Raw genomic sequence first — 22,642 nt, 5'->3', positions numbered from 1 at the left:
TTTTTTTTTTAAATGCTTAAATGTATTTTTTTCACCATTGTACATTGCCACATTTCCTCAAGCTAGGCCATACATTTGTCAAATATTGACAGATGATATAATAGCTGATTATTGGGTGAGATATCCAATCACTGAATTTCTGGGGTTAAATCCCGCCCACGTGTCTCGAGGCAGAGACACTATGTCCACAATAGGACGTCTTTATTCAAAAACAATGGTGTATTGAGTAAATGTTGCACGGTGCCAGTCACAGTTAAGATTCAAGGTCAGGAAGAAACACTTTGCTCCACTGAAAATCAACATCACATCATAAAGGAAAAATGAGGTTGTCTTTCAGTCCGATGCAGTAAAATGGACGACGTTTGGCCAGCCTTGGTTCAACTCGCGTATATTCCAATTGTATTTAGTTGTACTCTGGCGTCACAGTGACGATGGCGATTTTGTTGCATTTCACAATGGATTTATTATCTCAAGCCTAGTGTACCAGGCGAGCCTTGTTGTGCTTGATGTCTTACCTATCACAATCAATGACCTGGAGGAGACCACGCTACTAACGCTGAGGATGAGAAGAAAGGAGGGCTCGGCTTTCATCGGCAACTAATACAAAAGGGAACGGGACCGTTACCCAAGTACTAAAAGGTAGGACAGTCAGTTTTGTCCGTAGAAACGATATGTACATGCATCTGACATCATGTTAGTGTTAGCATACGTGAAGGGATGCTTTTGTGCTCGAGAGACTGCTCCAAAATGACGTCACATGTGGGCTGGATCTAGAAGTGCGTTGAGATGGCAGCAAGTGAAGAAAAATATTGTCCCAGCTGCTCATACTAACACGTCCCGTCCATTCAGTCATTCGTTCATTCATTCATTCTCAGAACCGGTTAATCCTGACTAGGGCCGTTGTCAAGTTTGCCACAAATATTACACATTATATGTTATATGTCACATTTGAGTGCCGAGAGTTTTGTGATGTCGCAGTGTGTTGTATATCAAGTACCTGTACATATTTGTCTTTATAATAGTAATGTTCGATATCTTAGGTGCCGCTATCGTATAGAATTATTGATCATTTTAGTTTAAGTCACACATTCCCCTTCAGCACCCCAAGTTGTGTTATTTACTACTTACTTTATACATACTTACAGTAGGCATATCTTACCTGAGTTACAATACCGGTTAAAATTTACTGCCAAACAAACATAAACACAGAAAATTACACTAAAACAACCTCACAGAAAAGCCTTTCATTGTGCTAGCTTAATGCTAGCTAATGCTAAATAGTATTTTTTGTTACAGCGCTATAACTCTTTAAGCAGCGGATTGAACGCAAACAAATATAACAATCCTTGCAGTGTTATATTCTTTATAGTGTGGAGGATAACATTTTTTTTGTGTCACACTGTATTTTAATTGTTTTTACCAAGACAAACGCATCAGAAAGAGCAGCACAGTAGCCATGGAATGGGCTCTTTGCACAAATCCACTCCTTCAATTCCTGTCTTTCATGATTGGACAAACTGATTAATCCAGGTGTGTCTGCCCATTGTCGTCGTGGTTACTGAGGTCAGGCACACCTGGATTAATCAATTTGTCCAATCATTGATGTAATGTGAGAAAAACAGTTTAATTATTTTTCATTCAGTTTCATTCGGTCGTGCTTGTGTGTTCTAAAATAAAAAATAAAAATATTATGAATGACTATTCTTGCTCATTAAAATTCACATCAATAACTATTGTTTGCAAAATATATCACTGAAATAAATTCAAAAAGTTTTGGGAGAAAAGCTTTTTTTTCAGCACAGCACCATCTGCTGGACCATGTGGGCCACTGCCCAAATGTGTTGCGATGACCTAATGTGGTAGCTACAATGTTCTGCTCAAACGGACAGTCCTTAGTCCAGTCCCCCCCCCTCTGTGGCCAGACACAGTGACGGCAAAGTGTAACAGATATGGGCAGACCCCCCCCCCCCCACCCCTCCTCTCCCCCATCCGTTGACCATGTGCTTTTTGGGCCGCACGCGAGCATGGAGACAATCTTGTCGTCACTGAGTTGACCCCCTCACTGTTCGGTGTGGTGCATGGCACTGATCTCCACTCGCTGCTCTCAAGTATGACGAGGACAAGGTCATTCTGACAGGCAGACCCTTTCTGCCTTTTAATAATTTCTTTGGTGTCCACATCTTCCTTGAAATCATGAGTAAATATAAATCTGAAGTTGTGATACGAGCTCATCAATGCCTGGGAGCCTTCACATAAACACAAGTTTATTCCGCGCAGTTGACCTCACACAAAAAGCCAGGATACGCATTCAGACATATGCAGAAATAATGTTTGGATTTTTTTGCATCCCAGAATAGACAGTTTATATCTCAAATTAATGAGAAAGAGGGAGATAATAGTCGATGTATTTTCAAGTAATGGGCCTGTTGCCAGAGAGTCATGGGACTTGAGGATTGCCACATGCAAATTATATGTGAGAGAAACAAACATGGCTTTCATACTGGGCTCCACAGTTATTCAGAGAACAATAAAGCCCACATTTAGATGTCCTCAAAAGCAGCAGGAATGCAATTTTCTCCCATTATGTGCCATTATCTGCCTTCTTATTCATTTCTGACAATCACACTTACGATAATTATATATAATATTAGTTTTCAGCTAATGATTTTGCAGAACCAAGAAAAGGCCCGATTTTGTTCCCCTCAAGTCATTGAAATCGTATTGCGATTGTCAACTATTTAGTTTTCATGAATTGCAGTTTACAATCAAAAATGGAGACTGTATTTGAGAGAAATGCTGTTGTGATTGTGAGGGATGAACAACGAAATGCAAAGGCTGAGGTGTAGGTGGTGGACTTGTATGGCACTCATTCATTATTCATGAGCTGGGTAGGCACTGTGTAAGTAAGTGGCAGCCACGGACACAACCTCTATTACTGAGGTGCGACGCTGATGATATTTGGCGGATTATACATTACTGCGCACAAAGAAGAGCCCTTTGTGGAATGTTTAATTATGACGAGTTGGATGGGGAGGAGAGTCACATGAGAAAGGTAGGTACAAATATCCATTTTGGCTTGTAGTATACTGAAACAGATTACAGGATATTCAAAGAATTCTACCAATTTGTTTAGTAAAATTTCATCTGAATCTTTCATTTCATAAAAATATATATATATATTTTGTAAAAAAAAAAAAAAATTTGAATTTTTTTTTTAACCAATGCAGAAAGTTAGTCAGAACTCTCATACATATTCAAAGCATGTTCAAACAATACCGTACTTTTAACTACAACCACAAACAATTTTCATCACAATATCAACTTAACCGTATCACTTTTGCACACACACCATGACTGTTCATTTCAGTTAAATTGCAATACCCATAAACAAAAGACGTTAAAAAAATAAAGAGCCAACTACCTGAATTTCAATCTTGCTGAAGCATAACTTAAAGGGACGGGTGTGGCCTTCATTGCGATTCGCAATTAGCTGCCAGGCAAAGAAATGCGGGTTAGACAAATGATGCTACTTTCTACTGAAATATTCTCTCTGTGGTTAAAAAAAAGTTTATCTCGTCTTCTAATTCATGCAGTTTCTGTTTTTCTTTTTAAAGACAAAAAAGGGTTTTGTTTATGAGCTGATAAGAGGACACGCCAATGACGTCACAACTGTCAGTTTGACAGCGTCTGGGGAGGCAGCAGCAGTTGGTGCTGAAACTAGTAAAGGTAAACAAAACCCTTTTTGTCTTTAACTCATTCACTGCCATTGACGACTATGGACGTCAAAAATTCATTTGAACTATTTCTATTAGTTTAACATTTTTTTCCACTTTTGCTAACATGAGTATGAAAACCTAGAAACATTTTTTTATTGTAAATTTAGAAAAAATTGTGATTAATCGTTAGTTAACTAGTGAAGTCATGTGATTAATTACAATAAAAAATGTAATCGTCTGACGCCCCTTATTTTTAATTTAAAAAAAAAGTAAATTAAATTTTAAATGTACAGTAAAAAAAATTCTAGATTTTCATAAAAAAATGAAATGAATTGAAAAAAATGTTAAACTAATAGAAATAGTTCACATGAATTTTTGACGTCTATAGTCGTCAATGGCAGTGAATGAGTTAAAAAGAAAACAGTGACTCTCTTGTGGTTGTTGGGCCTGTTACGTATTATTAGTGTTTTTCACTCATAACAGCAAGAGCCGTGTCTATTTAATTTGTTATCAGCATTTTAGAACTGCTCAAATCTCGGATTTGGTAATATAACAGAAATCGACAGTTTTTTTTTTTGTAGTACTTTCTTGATCAATGAATGTACTTAAACTGTAACCATTATTTATGTGTTTCAATGAAGAGTTTGTGACAAGCAGAGGACCCCATGCACGGTAAAGATGGGCACACTGGTCCGACCAGCACTGTTGATGCTTTTATGGCAAAGTGTTTGGCCTTTGGACGTCCCTTTGGAAAGTGAGTCAACAAGCTCCTTTTTTCTGCTCGGACTTTGTGATATGTATTGTAATCTTCTGGTTTAATGCCTACGCTCATTCTTTGCCTGCCTGCAGTCCGACAACCCCCAACCATCATAAAGCAGTCAATGAAGGAGCATATTGTTGACCCTAAAGACACCATGGTCATTGAGTGCGAGGCCACGGGAAACCCTCATCCGATGTAAGCAGCAAACGCAGGCCATTGTACAGTTTGGATTCAAACTCTCTCTACAACACTTGTTTTCTTTCCCTTTCTTTGTTTCACACTTTGCTCATTCACAAAGTTTCTCATGGCGACGCAACGGGAAGTATTTCAACGTGGCACGTGATCCGCAGGCAAATATGCGCAGGCGCTCGGGGACGCTGGACATTTACGCCCGGAACAATCCAGAACAGTACGAGGCGGAATATCAGTGTGTTGCCTCCAATCAGTACGGATCTGCATACTCCAATAAGATCAGACTGCAACTGTACAGTAGGTTGAGAAAGAGGCTATTGTTTGTGTTTGTGTTTGTATTCAATCAGTCATACCAAATCAGTCATTCTGTGCTGTGGTTTGGCAGGACTAAAGGAGCATTTCTTTATTCATTGTGCTTTTATACAGACAGCCCTGTGTGAATAATGAAGGTGGAACCTGGGGGCTATAAACAGACAGACATACTGACTGACTTAATTCATTACTTAACTCATTCACTGCCATTGACGACTATCGACGTCAAAAATTAATTTGAAGTATTTCTATTAGTTTAACATTTTTTCCACTTTCGCGGACAAGAGTATGAAAACCTAGGAAAAAAAATTGATTGTAAATTTAGAACAGATCTAAAATGTGTGATTAATCGTTAGTTAACTAGTGAAGTCAAGTGATTAATTACAATTTTAAAAAATTAATCGCCTGACGCCCCTAATTTTATATATTTTTTAAATTAAAAATAAGGGGCGTCAGACGATTAAAAAAAATTTTTTTTTAAATGTACAGTAAAAAAATATATAGGTTTTCATAAAAAATTAAATAAATAAAAAAAATGTTAAACTAATAGAAATAGTTGAAATGAACTTTTGACGTCTATAGTCGTCAATGGCAGCAAATGAGTTAATTTTAAGTCTGAAAGTAAATGGAAAGTGACACGTGTGCTTGCGCAGGAGCTCCCGTGTGGCCGAGGGAGATTGTGGAACCAGTGGTGATTAGTGCTGGCTCACCTTTGGTGCTGGCCTGTGACACTCCAGCAGGGCCGCCTAAACCTGAAACCTTCTGGATGTCCAGCTGTAAGTGTCCCTTCACATGAAGAGTTGAACCCTTTAACACCTTAATCCAAATTTGCCTCCATCAATGTTGTTAGAAAGTCGATTCATTTTTGAACAATCATTTACGGCAAGTCCATCCATCCATCCATCCATTTTCTTGACCGCTTTTCCTCACAAGGGTCACGGGGGATGCTGGAGCCTATCCCAGCTGGCTTCGGGCAGTAGGCGGGGTACACCCTGAACTGGTTGCCAGCCAATCGCAGGGTTACGGCAAGTCAAGACAGCTTAATTTATAAAGCACGCGTCGTACGCAAAATAAATCAACGTGCTTCACATATACAGGCTGAACAAAAAGGGGTTCAAAGAATGACCCTTGATGGATGCCCATTCAATCAGATTTAAAATTTGCACTGGTCACAAAATATCTCCTTTCATCCAAGTAGGACCTGAACCATTTTAGAACTGTTCCATTTAGTCCTACCCAATTTTACAAACTACTGTATCAAACACTAAACTGAGATCCAATACGATTAGAATTGACTCTTATATCATTTAACTACAATAAGAGTTGTTTCTGTACTGTGATGAGGTTGGAAATCTGATATTTATTGAAAAGATCTTTTGAATTTAGTTGATTAAAAAGCTTTTTTCCCAACAATTTTGCTTAAGACATGAGGTCTGTAATTTGCAGTGTTCTCCTTTTTTTTTTGGAATTGGCTTGACAGCAGTTACTGAAGTGAGCAATTGATTATTTGCTGTCATTTAGAACAGATTTCGCAATAGTTTTGAAAATGGTATTGATGTGGTTTCACTTGCTAGCTCCTCAAATTGTTTGTGAGTCAAAGCAGATTTGATGAAGCGTATTTGGTTTCAGGTTCCTACGCCAGACCCTTCAACTGGCCAATTCAAACGGCGTTCCCCACCATGCACGCCGTGCGGCAGGACCGTCGGGTATCCATGGGGGTCAACGGAGATCTGTATTTCTCCAACGTCCTTTTCAACGACTCTGCCTCAGACTTCTGCTGCAGTGCCCGCTTCCCGTACAAGAATGCCATCCAGCAGAAGATGCCAGTAGTCGTCAAGGTTCTCACGAGTAAGCAGGAATATGGACTGAAAGTTGATATTTATTCACTACTCAGCATTACTTCATTTGAGGTACTTTTGGGATATTTTTGTTTGGTTGTGTGCGGTGACATTTTTCGGGTTTAAAAATACAATATGTCACTTTAGGGTTAAAAAATGCTTTTCTGCCTTTTAAACATTGGAGAGTCAATCTTAAACATTTCTTGACAATAATATGTTATATATGACCTTAACTAGTCTAAACATGACATTCTGATTCATATTACATTTTTTGAATATGAGTTATGAAGCAAAATCTAGCCGTTTTTATCCATCTCAGGGGGGCGGCCATTTTGCCACTTGCTGTCGACTGGAGATGACATCACAGTTGCTCAGGTCAAATCAAATCAATTTGAGAAAAAAAACTATCTTAAGTCAGATAACCTTTCAAACTATTTTTTTTCGGACATATAATTTGTATTTTTTTCTGTGGGGGACTTTTTTGTCAACCATGCTTTTAATAATAACATATATATATATTATTTATTTAATTTTTTCACTCTACTCTTACTCTTTTTTTTAATGTCTTTCAAATATAGCTGGTCAGAAGTAAACAAACTAAGAGTTTGATATAGAGGTAGCAAAGCAACTCATACTTTGTACTTAAATAGAAGTACAGAGGCCAATAAAGTAGAAGTACTGATTCAATAAGTAAAAGTAAAAAAAAGTATAGACTCTAAAACTTAGTGAAGTCCAAAAATAAAAATGTATCTTTACTCGGGCTATGTTGATGTCTGCACTGCAAAAACGACTGCAGAAAATGTAAGAATTTTTTTTTTTTGTAAAATAAGAAAATTATTACTTCAAATAAGCAAAATTATCTGCCAACAGAACAAGAATTTTTTACACAAATTTACCTGTAAGATTTTGAAAAATAAGAAAATAATACTAGGCCCATATCAACCACTGCGGTCTTAAAAATAGTATTTTCAGACTAAAAACAAGTAATGTCGACTTTTTTCAAGCATCACAGTTGCTCAGGTGACGACCAATCACAGCTCACCTGTTTTCTGAAGCTGAGCTGTGATTGGTTGCTACCTGAGACCCGAACAACTGTGATGTCATTTTCACTCGACAGCAAGTGGCAAAATGAAAACTCATATCATATTATATTATATTAACCACAATACCATATTTAGACTGCATAGAACATACTTTTGTCAATAATTTTTTGGGGGAGGGTTGACTTCCTCTTTAAAACTTCAAGTGTTGTGGTGAGGCAGTTGTTGATGTCGTTTGTTGCCCTTGCAGCCCGAGCCGTGGTGGAGGCCGCCCCCACCTGGTTGTCTCCTACGGGCTCATCCAGTTCTGTTCTGGTCATGCTGGGGGAGGAACTACTGCTGCAGTGTATTGCTGCCGGAGTGTGAGTGTTTCAAAATGGTCATATATGACTCGAAATCTTTCATACATAAATTATGGTAACCTCCATCAGGAAGCGTTTGTTAGTCTTTAGGCATAAGTACAAGTTTGAGGTAATATGCTATCTATCTAACAGAACTGGATATGATGATTTACTATGCTTACAAGGGGAACAACAGCGTAAATGACAGAGTGGTTCTTCTCCGAGCTTCTCTTTTATACATGGCGTGTGAGGAAGTACAGTAGGTCATCCACCATCAACTATCTTCACTAAAGGGAACTATGCCCCTGACCCCAAACATGCTCAATAGTCATTATTTAGCAAGTAATTGCATTCCAATATTGTTAAATGCATTCCAAAAACATTGAAGCTCACTACACTGGACAGCAATTCAAAAGCTGTTTCCTTCTAATCTACAGTATAAGCACGGGTGAGTCTTGACAAAGTTAGTGACCGGCTTCACTATGCAAGAAATCACTAAGATGAATGATTTACTTAAAAGACATATGGTAAGATACTAGAGGTGTGAATTGCCTAGTACCTGGCGATTCGATTCGTATCACGATTCATAGGTCACGATTCGATTCGATACCGATTAATCCCGATGCGAATCTATAAATTGATTATTGTGATTTTTTTTTTTTTACTCAAATTTAGAAATTACTAATCAGTAAACTTGTACATGTACACTGTAAGATTTGTAGGAAAATGTATTTATTTATCTGAAAAGTCAGGCTTATAACTGAGCCACTGCATTTGACAAAACAGGTTGCAGTCTGTGTCATGTTTGAACAGCACTGAAATCAAATATTAAGGCTCAATGTTCCATTAATATAACATTCTTCAATGCTTAATGTGTGAATCCTAACCCTAATCAAGACGTTTTGTTGAATATTCCTATAAAAAATGTTTAAAAATCGATTCGGCCCCATATCGAATCGATTTGAGAATTGCGCGCAGTAATATCGCGATATATTGCCGAATCAAATTATTATTTTTTTTAAACACCCCTATAAGATACTATACATTAAATCGAAATTTCAAGACTTTTAAAAATGTTTTTATTTTATCATCAAGGCCCACTCCTTATATTACCTGGACAAAGAATGGTGAGGACTTGATGGCGACCCCACGCATGAAAATTAAACACTTCAACAAAATGATTCAAATCCCAAAGGCGACTTTTGAGGACGCAGGCGAGTACGTCTGCACCGCGACCAATAAGATCAGCTACATCCAGCACACGTTAACCGTTACAGTCAAAGGTGAGAAGTGTGCAATCACAACCTGAGTTGTTTTGTGGGGGGGTTGTTCCAGAAACTGACAGGAGTGTATTTGACAGCGGCTCCATTTTGGTTAGAAAAGCCGAAACATTTAATTTTGGCCCCCGAGGAAAGCGGACGCTTGGTGTGCCGCTCCGATGGCGCTCCTCGTCCCACAGTCAGCTGGTTCATCAATGGAGAACCGATTGAGAGTACGTTTTTCAGAAGTATTACTTAGAAAAAACGTTAAAAGTGAATCCAAATGATTTTTTTTTCTCTTTTTTTTTTTTTACAAGCTGCCACACCACAACCCAACAGACAGGTGTCAGGAGATACTCTAACCCTCAGCAGCGTGACCGCCATCAACACAGCCGTCTACCAGTGCAATGCCTCCAACCCGTATGGCTACTTATTGGCCAATGCTTTTGTCAATGTACTGCGTGAGTAACCACCTTGTTTTTGTGTGCAAACCCAGAATGAAATGGAAATTGCTCCAGTGATCTGACCTTAGATAACTATATAGCTATTATTTATTATGTATTATTTAGGGAAAGTGAACATAGGAACTATTATATTGATGGGTTAGTGATTGAAAATTAATTATTGTAAATTAGAATACTGTGATTAGTATATATTTTTTTATATATAGATTGATATGATTATTCTAAAAATATTGAGACACATTAGTTGTTTGTTTTAACTTTATATTTCATGGGTTTAAAGTTGTTTTTTTATGTTCTTTTCACAAGTTATTTTATTATACTGTAATCTTATTACTATGCATGTTCAAAATCAATTTGAGAAAAAAACTATCTTAAGTCAGATAACCTTTCAAACTATTTTTTTTCTGACATATAATTTGTATTTTTTTCTGTGGGGGACTTTTTGTCAACCATGCTTTTAATAATAACAACATATATATATATATATATATATATATATATATATATATATATATATATATAATTTATTTATTTATTTATTTATTTTTTCACTCTACTCTTACTCTTTTTTTATGTCTTTCAAATATAGCTGGTCAGAAGTAAACAAACTAAGAGTTTGATATAGAGATAGCAAAGCAATTCATACTTTGTACTTAAATAGAAGTACAGAGGCCAATAAAGTAGAAGTACTGATTCAATAAGTAAAAGTAAAAAAAAGTATGGACTCTAAAACTTAGTGAAGTCCAAAAATAAAAATGTATCTTTACTCGGGCTATGTTGATGTCTGCACTGCAAAAAGGACTGCAGAAAATGTACGATTTTTTTTTAGTAAAATAAGAAAATTATTACTTCAAATAAGCAAAATTATCTGCCAACAGAACAAGAAAATTTTACACAAATTTACCTGTAAGAATTTGAAAAATAAGAAAATAACACCAGGCCCATATCAACCACTGCGGTCTTAAAAATAGTATTTTCAGACTAAAAAGAAGTAATGTCGACTTTTTTCAAGTTGTAATAAATAGAACTATTTTCTTAGAAGACATTAGTATTTTTTTTACGCTTGGATAACTCAGCCTGAGGGAAGGCACTCTACCACTAGACCACTGAGCTGGTTCTGAAAGAAGGAAAAAATGAGCTTAGTAAATATAACGAAATGAACCATATTGCACTCGTCTGTTTTCATGCTTGTATTGTTTTCCATTTATCTTATTACTAGATTATGCAAAATCTTAAAATAAGAAAACTTTTGAAACCCTATTTCAGGGCCTTTGATGTTGGTTATTTGTCATCTTAAAAAGTGGTAAATGCTTGTTTTAATCCTCACAGTACTTAAAACTGGCTGTTAACACTCAATGCCAAGACTGCTTGATCAAATAAGATAATTTAGTAATAAGTATCTTAAAATAAGCACAATGATCTTACCTGACAATTTAATTTTAAGTAAAAATAACTTGTCAAGTCAAAATAAGCAAATTTTGGTTAAATTTAACTCATTCACTGCCATTTCATTTTAACTATTTCTGTTAGTTTAACATTTTTTTCACTTTTTTTTTTTTTCCAGGAGAGCTCAGTATTGTTCATTCGATTTGACATCATCATTGCTCTCCTTTTTTTAAAAAAACAAACAAACAAATCAATTAAAAAAAATTAATAAATGTTTTTTTTTTTTTTTTTAAATATATATATATTTTTATTTTTTTTTTCACTTTTAACAAGAGTATGAAAACCTACAAAATGGTTGTTATTGTACATTTAGAACAGATATAAAATTTGTGATTAATCGTGAGTTGACTATTGAAGTAATGTGATTAATTACAATAAAAAATGTAATCGCCTGACGACCTAATTTATAATAATATTTTCTTTTTTTAAATAATCTTTTTTCATAAACCTAATTTTTAATAACATTTTCTTTTCGTTTTTTTAAATAATCTTTTTTTCCAAAAAATAAAAATTAGGGCGTCAGGCGATTAAAATTTTAATTGTAATTAATCGCATGACTTCAATAGTTAATTCATGATTAATCAAAAATCTCGTCTAAATGTACAACATTTTTTTCATATTCTTGTTAACAAAAGTGGAAAAAAATGTTAAACTAATAGAAATAGTTATTGACGTCTATAGCCGTCAATGGCAGTGAATGAGTTAAGAATTTATTTCTTACTTAAGATTTTAGTTCGTCAACTGCATTAATGTGACGATAAGGAGAAGCCCTCGGCAAACAACATATCATTGTGCCAGGAATTAGAGAACTGTGAAAAATTGTGTGTCACCTGGAGTGCAAAATTCAAATATTTGAATCAGATTTGCTCCTAATACATGCAACTAAATGATCAATTCATGGTGTTTACCAGATGCAACGCCCCGCATTCTCGGGGTGAGGAATGAACTCATGAAGGTGGTGGAGGCAGGTCGTACCTTCTTAGACTGCCCCTACTTTGGCTCTCCAGTGCCTGACCTGCGATGGTGAGCAGATGCAGTTTGACACTTTTGCTGTGATGTGTCTATTTTATGACCGCGGGTCCACTCACACAGGTCCAAATACGGCCAGGGGACTTTGGAGGGAAATCGTTTTAAAACGCACAGCAACGGCACCTTGGAGATAAGGCGCACGCAAATCGAGGACCAAGGAACTTACGTGTGTGTGGTCAGCAACATCGCAGGTCGAGATGAGGCTCAAGTCCGAATTGAGGTCAAAGGTAAAGCAACACAGCCACTTTTTAGTGTACAACTGCAACAGTATCAGATGTTTTGGACGGTCTTATGATGTACTGTAATAATATATCACCACAATAATAATTGTTGTGGCAATTATTCTATATTCATGTATTTTGATTTATTCTTGTCTAAATCATAGAGAGCAGACCAAGGTTATTTTTAGTTAATGAAAGCTGATGACATAACTAAAACTAAAACTGAAAAAAAAACATTTTCACTAGGGGGTGTGAATTGCCTCGTACCTGGCGATTTGATCCCTATCACGATTCATAGGTCATGCTTCGATTAGATACCAATTAATCATGATACGAATCTATAAGTCGATTATTGCGATTTTTTTTTTATTCAAAATTTTTTAAATACTAATCAGTAGTGATAGACAAATGAAGCTTCATGAAACACTTGTGATATTGTTTGACCCTTCTAGATGGCACTCTTGGTTTAAATGGGCCAGCTAGCTAGCCAGCTAAACAGCTGACCAGACAGACAGACAGACAGACAGACAGACAGACAGACAATGAAGCTTTATGAAGCATTTGTGATATTTTTTTACTCCTCTAGATGGCACTCTTATTTAAAGGTGCTAGCTAGCTAAACAGCTAACTAGACAGACAGACAGACGGACAAATGAAGCTTTATGAAGCACCTGTGATATTTTTTGACTCCTCTAGATAACACTCTTGGTTTAAAGTTGATAGCTAGCTAGCTAGCTAAACAGCTCACTAGACAGACAGACAAATGAAGCTTTATGAAGCACCTGTGACATTTTCTTACTCCTCTAGATGGCACTCTTATTTAAAGGTGCTAGCTAGCTAAACAGCTAACTAGACAGACAGACAGATGGACAAATGACGCTTCATGAAGCACCTGTGATATTTTTTGACTCCTCTAGATAACACTCTTGGTTTAAAGTTGATAGCTAGCTAGCTAAACAGCTCACTAGACAGACAGACAAATGAAGCTTTATGAAGCACCTGTGATATTTTCTTACTCCTCTGGATGGCACTCTTATTTAAAGGTGCTAGCTAGCTAAACAGCTAACTAGACAGACAGACAGATGGACAAATGAAGCTTCATGAAGCACCTGTGATATTTTTTGACTGCTCTAGATGGCACTCTTGGTTTGAAAGCTAACCTTAAGTAAGATGTTTTGTTGAATATTTCCATCAAAAATTGAGGTTTAAAAATCGATTTGCTTCATATTGAATCGATACGAGAATTGTGCACGGTAATGTCACGATATAGTGTAACACCCCTAATTTTCACTAACAAAGTAAAATAAAAATCTGGATTTTTTTTTTAGCTTGTCTGCAAGAAATAAAACAAACAAACAACTAATAATGGAACTAATACAAATTAAACTAAGATGAAACAATTTAAAAAAACAAAACAAAAATAATAATAATTTTAAAAAGAAAATAAAAACCCGCTTTGAAATCTAATAAAAACTACCTATAAAAGCCCCAAAACTGTTATTATCCTGGAGTAGACTCACAGAACGCAGTATACAGCTCACTTAAGTGGCAACTTGTACACAACAAGATTCACCTAGTGATCCATTTGTTTAGTTACCTGGAACACAGAGCACTAAATAACATTGGGCAATGAGCCACATACTGCTTTGCCAAATCAAATATATTAGATACTGTATCTGAATAATCTGATGCGGTAAAATGTAAGCGTAATACTTACACCTCTGTCGGAGTCAATTAAAGTGAGCAATATTACCTTTGTATAAACATAATATTTGATATAGCCCTCATAATGGATAATAATATATTGTGCAAATTGTCATAATGTTGCGGCTGCTCTGCGTATGAACAGTATAAAGACTTTTCAAAGAAGGACAATTTTGTATTGGATGAGACGATTTTCACTTTTGTCCCCAGAACCTACCTTGATTTTGAAAAGACCACAGGATATGAACGTCATCCGTGGAAGTGACGTGCGCTTGGAGTGTGGCGTGAAAGCAGACGCCACCACTTCCGTCACAACGACCTGGATGAAAGACAAAAACACACTCACACTCGGGTGGAGGTGTGTGTATTCAACTTCATAACATTTTAACCCCTAGGCGTTATTGTGACAATTTTTGGGCTTTTTGTTGGTTCTGACCAAGTCATTTCAAAATAAAATACTGCCCACGGGTTAAATGATAACTCAAGAAACAACTCACTCTTACTCGTTTTTGTCTTTTTCTTTTTACATAAACACATCTCAGAATATCCCTGGACGAATCAAATCTGGTCATCACCAATGTAAACAGAGGTGACGCTGGCGTCTACACGTGTGACATCCAGAATGAACTGGAACAAAAGTCTGCATCGGCGCGTCTAATGGTGATGGGTATGACATATTTGGGAAACGGGCTTGACGTCATCAACGCGGCATGTCAGCCTCTCAATGCCATTTGTACATGTGCATATGTGTTTACGTGTAGATTATCCTGATCCTCCCACTAAACTGGCGCTGTCCGATCCGTACGAACGAAGCATAAGACTCACTTGGGTTCCTGGAGACAGCAACTTTAGTCCCATTACAGGTAGGAGCTGAACCGCTAAATACATTGAGTTGCAATTCAGGTGTCCAGTTTTTCTGTACTTTATACAAAAAAACTATTTAGCCTTCTAAACATTGTGGGATGGTCCAGCTCAAAGCCCAATTCATTTTGATGCTGATCCTTCAGATAAAGAGCCTGGATCTAGAATGTACTTCCATTTTTTTTGCCTTTTGTAAAATTATCATTATTATTATTATTATTATTATTATTATTATTATTATTATTATTATTATAATTGCCTCCAATTCCCCTGCCCGCAAAGAGGGGAGGAAGCAAGATTAAAATAGACTGTAATGGATGCCATTTTGTTCTGTTAATGTGCGTTGTCCTAAAATAAATAAATTAATTAATTAAATAATTGGTTACATAAATGTTGTTTTTACCCAGATATATATATATATAAAAAAGTTGTTTTGGAGCTGTAATTGTAATATTATTATACCGCAATCTTTTTCTTCACAGTTTTCATTTATTTTGCTGATGCATGCCCGTCAAAATAATGTTATTATCCCAAAATAGGCAAAACCAGGATGCATGTTAAATATTTAAATATTTAAATAGTTCCTTTTTATACGCAAGTTGGAACACGCAAATCTACTACGAGGCCTAAATGACACGTTGACATAACGAAAAGCAGTCGGTGTACAACTTCACATAACATAACAGTGAAACACAGCCATAAATAGGTCAACCCTTAGCAACAAAAGTGAGTACACCCCTAAGGGAAAATGTCAAAATTCCAGACAGTTAGTCATTTTTCCTCCCCAAATGTTGTCTGTAACCTCTAAATATCATATGTCGGTACCATAGTAAAGCAAGGACCCTTTTACCACCTGTTCGCGATCCACTTTTGAGTCCCAAAGACACCAGTTGATCATCACTGGTATTGAGTATGGATGACTAATTCTCATTCGTTAAAATGTAGTGGCAAAGTATAACACAGATTTGAAAGCTTGAATCTATTTGTCTTTATCTTCAGAATACTTGGTGCAATTTGATGATGATGACTGGTTACCTGGAAAGTGGAAGAACTTGTCTACATACCCTGGAAGCCTCAACTCTGTCATTCTGCACCTTTCACCTTTCACATATTACGAGTTCCGCGTCATCGCCATCAATGAAATTGGTCCGAGTCGCCCGAGTCGTCCATCCACACGATTCCAGACCAGCGGTGCACGTGGGTTTCACACTCCAACCTGGGAGAATGTATTTGTATTGTATTAAGATTCAGTTACTTTGCACATGGGTGTGTTTCATTCTCAAGAAATCGCTTTTTAATAATTTGGTCCACAGCTCCAGATGTCATCCCCAAGAACGTAAAAGGAGTTGGAACATGGAGAAACAACATGGAGATCAGCTGGGAGGTAAAACGCACCTGCACATACGTACACTGTACCATGAACCCCATAAACTTTTTTTCTTCTTTTCTTCCAGCCTCTGACTTACAGAGAATGGAACGGGCCACACCTCAAGTATCTCGTCTGGTGGCGAAGAAGAGAATCCAGAGAGGAGTGGAAGAATGCCACCACTAAATGGCTGAAATATTATATTTACGATGCAGATACTTTTACTCCTTATGAGCTCAAGGTCCAGGCCGTAAACGACTTTGGTCTCGGCCCAGAGTCTCCCATTGTCGTCGGTTACTCCGGGGAGGACCGTAAGTCTGGCAATTCACCTCAATCATCATTTGAATGTGAAGTGGGAACACGCTGCCGTTCTTTCATTTCTGGCTGCGACGACTGATACCAAACACGATCGACTTTCTGTCGTCCCAAAGGTCCCGTTAGTGCGCCGCAAAACATGAGACTGTCAGACATTCAGAGCACACAGGTGACCGTGCATTGGGACCCGGTGCCCCAAAGCGCCATCATGGGTGAAGTGAAAGAATACAAGGTGTGTTGACCAGGAGACGAATGGCATCGATCGAGATTGATAAGCCACAAGATCAAAGAAACATTCGGTTGTTATGACGTCATGTTTGTGATTGCTACACAGCAAAGGTCATTCTAAGGTCAGCGGATAACTTCTGTCTACCCATATGAAAAGAGCCGACACATTGTTATAGGTTTGATCACGCTCTGATTTATGACAAGGAATAGCAAATGTGTTTTTAAATTCACATAATAACTTTTTAACCCTGGAGAACCCACAGGGTCAAATTTGGCCCCTATAAATTCTGCTACTCAAAAAACAAAGACCTTTTTTTTATTTTTTATTTAACGTCTAAAATCCAGAGTGCCACTTCTGACCCCTGCATGGGGCCATCTAGTGGATGAATATTGCACTTACATGAGCCAGAGTGGTGGTGACAAGATGGCTGGCAACATGCTGTTTTGTTGAGCTGGAAATCAATCCAAACAAAACCATCTTCTAAGCAAACCATCCGATGGTAAAATTGTGTTTTTTTTGTTAATCTATTTCATATCATGTTGCAGAAAGCCTAGGAGTATGTTATATATACATATTTTGATAAATTAGCAACTCTGAGCTAGTTCAAAAAACAAGGGTTAAAATTGAAAAAACATATATTTTGGTGTTCAGTGAACTTATAGCAGTCATTTAATGTATAATTCATAAATTTCCAAAGAAAAAAAGGGTTCTTGGGTTCTCAAGGGTTAAAGGCCCCGTGAAGTGAATTTGAGATTTGTTTCTAAAAGGATTACTACATGTTTAAAGACAATTACTGAAAACGTGCAAAAACTGAGAACCTTGTTTATGGGCGTGGCTAAAACAGGGCCCAGTGACACACTTGGGCCCCAGCATGTATCGCCCCTCCCCCAATATATAAAAAACGTGCTGAAAATGCACCCTCACTTTGGATCGTCCGCTGGTGTGGTCGATTTAGAGTGCCTCGTTGTTGGCTGTGAGTACACGTCGCACAGAGAAAAGCAGAAGAGCGAGGAGGGGGGATTTTTTTTCTTGATAGTCAGCGTGTGGACAGAAGGAGGCATCATAATGGCACAACCACTTTAGAGTGCCTGGTTGTCATGGCGTGGAAAAGCCCCACGAGCGCCCGGTGAGGTTTGTTCAAGGCAGGATATATTTTTGACTCCCAAACATGTCGTTACGATATTTGTAGGCAAAATAGCATCCCTTCCGTGGTAGTGGTATTTGACAGTTTAGAGATTGGCTTCATGATTTTGAAGCACATTTTCTTTTTTAATATAATTCACATTTGGCATGTTTGGCAATAGCCGTCTTATCTGTGGTGTGGCAAATTTAGGTGACAGTTATTTTGACTTTAAATTTTAAATGTCCTCTATATATGATTTTATTCGTTTTTATCCATCTACTCCTCTTAATGGATGTTTTAATCTCTTGTTTGTTTATTACAAAGCAAAGTGTTAAAGTAAAACAATGAAATAAATACAAATCCTCTCACATGTGTAAGTGCATGAATCAACTGACCAACGCGACGGTTGCTGCGTGGTTCTCATCGGCCTTGCAGATTTACTACTGGCGGGACAGCAGTCAGCTGAGGTGGCTGAGAGTCAACCGAGGGATGAGGTCCCAAGTGTTTGCGGACACGGGTCCCGAGCCGTCGGGGGTTCTCACGGACCTCAACTCCTACAGCAACTATAAGATGTACATGGTCGTGGCCAACAGTCGATATGAAGGGCCGCCTAGCAACAATGTACACTTTTCTACACCAGAGGGAGGTAGGAAATGTCTCAAGTTGAAAGGGATTTGGAGTTTCATTGAAGCTTACTTTTGTTTTGGTCTCTAGTTCCGTCTGCCCCAACATCCTTCAGGATCCAGCAGCGACACCTTGACAGTATTTACGTGGACTGGGACCTACCGGCAGAACCCAACGGAATCATCACCGGATATTCCCTCAAGTACCAGACAGGTGATTCTTTATTCCAACTCGGGGTTGTCTTTCTGCATTTCACCAACTTGGATCCCATCCTCTCGCTCCGCAGTGAACGCCACCAAAGGAGAAGAGCAGAGAGTGGAGGAGTTCCCCGCAAATGTTTCGAGTTTCTCGCTGAGCCGATACGACCGCTACACTCGCTATCGATTCTCCGTGGCCGCTCGAACTCGATTAGGTTTGGGCGAATGGCATACGGAGGAGTCGCCGCATTACACCACCGAGAGTAAGTTTGGCGCAGGTGTTTGCGTGGGATGATGACGAGCGGCTTAGGTTGGGATGACGTGTACTTTGCACATGTGAAGTTTACGCCCAGGATCAGGTGGACCTCTCCACCAAGGGCTGGTTCATCGGGATCATGTGTGCGGTGGCCCTCATCGTCCTCATGCTACTCATTGTGTGTTTCATCAAGAGAAGCCGAGGGGGGAAATACCCAGGTGCCCTCTCAGGCCAACACATTGTCCACTTATCACATGGCATCTCCTGACTGACTTTTTTTTTCAAATTGCAGTACGGGAAAAGAAAGAGATTTCATTAGAACCCGTGGATGACATAGATCAAGAGGGTTCCTTTGACTATCGGTAAGGAGAAGATGTTATGTCATGCTATTTACTTCCCTTTGCTGTGTAACAAAGCGGAAGCATTTGAAGTTCCCTTGTAAACAAGCCGTTGAGTCAAATTGCACAACAGTTTAAAGTAGCGAGTCAACAATGAGTCTGAAATAAATAATGCTTCACAGGTCGTCATTATTTCCTTCATTAAAATCTGTTTTTTCTTCAAACCCCCAACCCTTTTTTTATTTACCTCTAATCAACAAGGTCTCTTGAAAGGTATGACTACATCATATTTTTTGTTTTGGTTTCTGGGAGTGGAATGAATGATACTAAACAAATGTTTTCTGTACTGTAGGATAGCCCGTGTCACGACTCTGCCCTACCCACGCTGGTATGTACTGTTTGCCCTACTCTATAAACATTGAACTATTTCCCGATTTTATTTGGGTTTAAATACTCAGTAAAATCTTTAAAGTTTATACAATCCTTTCCACTGTTTGCTTTTCTCCCATAAACTGCTCTGTGGTCTTCAAGGTTTGTGTAAGAGCAAATTCACTTTTCACAGGTGAAATCCAAAGCTCAAAACAAACAACAAATCTAAAAGGCAACTAAAAACAGCCATCAGCCATATGTTCCAATACTTTTACTTTTACTCACTTGAAAAGTGTGTGGCTTCAAACAAAAGGTGTCGCATTTTCATCTTTTGATCGAAACCCAAATTTATTCAGCATTACGACTTTCGTTCTAATATTTGCAAAGTAAGATTTGGGCATGAGCGTATACATTTTAGTGAGAATTAATCACAGTTTTCGAGCGTATAGCTTTTCATCTGGCCTTTTTGGAAGCTCAGGCTGGCTGCATTCACCAGCCACTGCCAATGTAAATGTCTCGAGAGATTTTTTTCTTTCTCGAAGGTTAGGAGTGTTCACTAAATGATAAAAATAAGTTACAGTGATTATGTGCCTGTACCAAAACTGGCTAAGTTGGCACTGTGTAGTATATTATTTTGATACCTAATCGCCTTAATTTTTTTTTGAAGGGAATTAGATGCCATTGATATTTGCACTATTAATGTTTATACACACTGCCTATCTGAATGAATGAATTTCCAATGGTGTGTTGCATTAAGCAACAAATAATTGCATTTCCATTCATTTCAACGGTGGGAGTTGATTTGAGATATAGGCGGAAAGGTGGAAGAAATTAAACTTGTATCTCAAGGCACTACTATACTTTTTTTTATCTTAAGGGAGGAGGAAAGGGGACTTCAGAGAGGACCACCTTCTAAGGAGGCTGTGATGAAAAGGTCAGAGAGTGACGACAGCCTGGTGGACTACGGCGACGGAGGGGACATACCGTTCAATGAGGACGGTTCATTTATTGGCCAGTACACGGCGCAAAGGAGAGACGTGAGGGACTTGGACTTCGGCGGCAGTTTGGAGCTTCATTCGCAAATGAAGGCCATCTACTCCCTGGCTTGAAACTCTTCCTAAAAGGGAAATTCAAAGCAGCTGGGAAAACACTCAACTTTTGTCACGTCAAAATGTCATGTGTATAATCACGAAAAGACATTTACATATTTGCATGTGTGTCAAGTGACATCCAGAAAATTGAATCAATTTATCATGTTGATAAAAAAACAAAAAAAGGACAAATGCAGGACAGAAACATTTCATAATACAGTATGGTGTTTTTTTTTTGTATCAGCATTGTTGAAGGAAAGAATCTTTTCCTCCCCGTGTTCGTTTTCTTTCGGGTAGTGAGACTGTTGGTTAATCCGAATGCAGGCTGGAGATCGATGAGCACTCACTTCGAAGCTTTTATTTCTACAGAATATTCCGGGCACAAGTGAGTTCCCTTAAAATGGCAGCCTCTAACTAGTGCGAAGTTACAGCGGACTCACAACATTCTTATACTATTTTGAAGGGCGGTATCATAAAACCCCCAAGCCCCCAGCGTTCGCCAGACTTTTACAGCATTCAATACACATGACGACAGCCGGAAGTAGATAAGACTTTTACAGCATCCAATACACATGACTTCGACCAGAGACAAATGGTCTATTGTTGTGTAAATAGAGGAGGCTCCCCCAGACCTCATTCAATACACATTGACTTCAACCACAGATAAAAGTTCTACTGAGGAAATAAGTCAATTAAAACAGTTATGACTAAATCTGGGCAGAAGACCCTCTTCAGCATCAATAATGAATTCTTAAACCTTTTGAAGACATGAATGACAATTTAACAGCTGCTCATCTCAAGATATTTCCAATGACTAATGATTAATTTTTATGTGCAGCTCTGCCTGATGAAAAATGGTGTCATAAATGTAACCCATTGTAACCTTTCACTCACAAGAGACAAAAGACTAATGTTGGCTGTATACTGTATGCATCCATTACTGTATTGTAAAATTTTACATTTTGGAATGGTGATGATGTTTACCGATCCTTTTCCAAACTTAGTCCTGTCCCTATAGCTGCAGTGAAAATAATGTCTTGTAAATTTGGCGCGCCTCGGAGAAGAGTGTCAACTGTATAAAATGAGGTTTCAAATGGTGAAAAAGCAACAGTCCTTCATCCACTGAAACTACATCAGCCAAGTTGTCAATTAAATACCGATGCTAGCGTCTGGAAAAATGGATGTTACTCCATCTTGAGCATCTTACTTATGCCTGTGTTATTGTACATAACTACGTTTGAATTGAACCATGAAAATACTGTATTATATATCCTTTTAAAATCTCTTATGCCGAGAATATATCCCACCAGGTTGGACTTTGTTTTTTTTTTTCTTATTTCTCCTATTCTCCTTGAGGTTGTTCGAAGACTATCTTTGTCTTCTGCGTGTTCGTGTTGTTCGGGTCGAGAGATTGTTGATTCATTGAATACAGACTGGAGATCGGTGAACAGGTCCTTCGAAGGATTTTATTTTACAGAATATTCTGGACACGAGCGGGTTTACAAAAGCAAAGCTGCTCCTCGCTCTGTGTGTTATTTCAGGGGACTCACA

The 22,642-nt window shown here is 37.9% G+C and overlaps 1 protein-coding gene across 3 annotated transcripts; it reads left to right on the top strand.

Moving 5' to 3' along the window:
• Positions 1–8: 8 nt before the first annotated feature.
• LOC144056688 (neurofascin-like) lies at positions 9–22,392 on the top strand. 3 transcript variants are annotated; one of them, XM_077573700.1, is made up of 27 exons: positions 9–639; positions 4,358–4,470; positions 4,566–4,671; positions 4,775–4,965; positions 5,634–5,756; positions 6,610–6,828; positions 8,109–8,220; positions 9,295–9,482; positions 9,560–9,691; positions 9,776–9,919; positions 12,280–12,391; positions 12,461–12,624; positions 14,533–14,680; positions 14,865–14,989; positions 15,084–15,185; positions 16,183–16,380; positions 16,497–16,567; positions 16,638–16,860; positions 16,981–17,096; positions 18,652–18,862; positions 18,931–19,053; positions 19,127–19,300; positions 19,380–19,511; positions 19,586–19,655; positions 19,893–19,904; positions 19,984–20,019; positions 20,878–22,392. In XM_077573700.1, exons 2-27 carry the CDS (start codon positions 4,395–4,397, stop codon positions 21,107–21,109), a joined length of 3,540 nt encoding a protein of 1,179 aa, XP_077429826.1. In that variant the 5' UTR covers positions 9–639; positions 4,358–4,394; the 3' UTR covers positions 21,110–22,392. The 3 variants fall into 3 exon arrangements, with proteins under 3 accessions (XP_077429826.1, XP_077429817.1, XP_077429834.1); XM_077573691.1 differs by lacking the exon at positions 9–639 and adding an exon at positions 3,485–3,726; XM_077573708.1 differs by lacking the exon at positions 9–639 and having other exon boundaries at positions 4,457–4,470; positions 4,827–4,965.
• Positions 22,393–22,642: the final 250 nt, after the last annotated feature.

Source organism: Vanacampus margaritifer, chromosome 1, assembly GCF_051991255.1.
Source record: "Vanacampus margaritifer isolate UIUO_Vmar chromosome 1, RoL_Vmar_1.0, whole genome shotgun sequence".
NCBI classification, from domain to species: domain Eukaryota; kingdom Metazoa; phylum Chordata; class Actinopteri; order Syngnathiformes; family Syngnathidae; genus Vanacampus; species Vanacampus margaritifer.
The sequence above is the reverse complement of the archived record's forward strand: the minus strand, read 5'-3'. Positions and strand labels throughout refer to the sequence as shown.

Bases quoted from the DNA above. Each gene is read 5' to 3' on its own strand.
- LOC144056688 (XM_077573700.1), top strand. From the start codon at position 4,395: ATGGGCACACTGGTCCGACCAGCACTGTTGATGCTTTTATGGCAAAGT. The intron at 5,757-6,609 runs GTAAGTGTCCCT...ATTTGGTTTCAG, and splicing joins AACCTTCTGGATGTCCAGCT to GTTCCTACGCCAGACCCTTC. The intron at 17,097-18,651 runs GTGTGTTGACCA...TCGGCCTTGCAG, and splicing joins GTGAAGTGAAAGAATACAAG to ATTTACTACTGGCGGGACAG.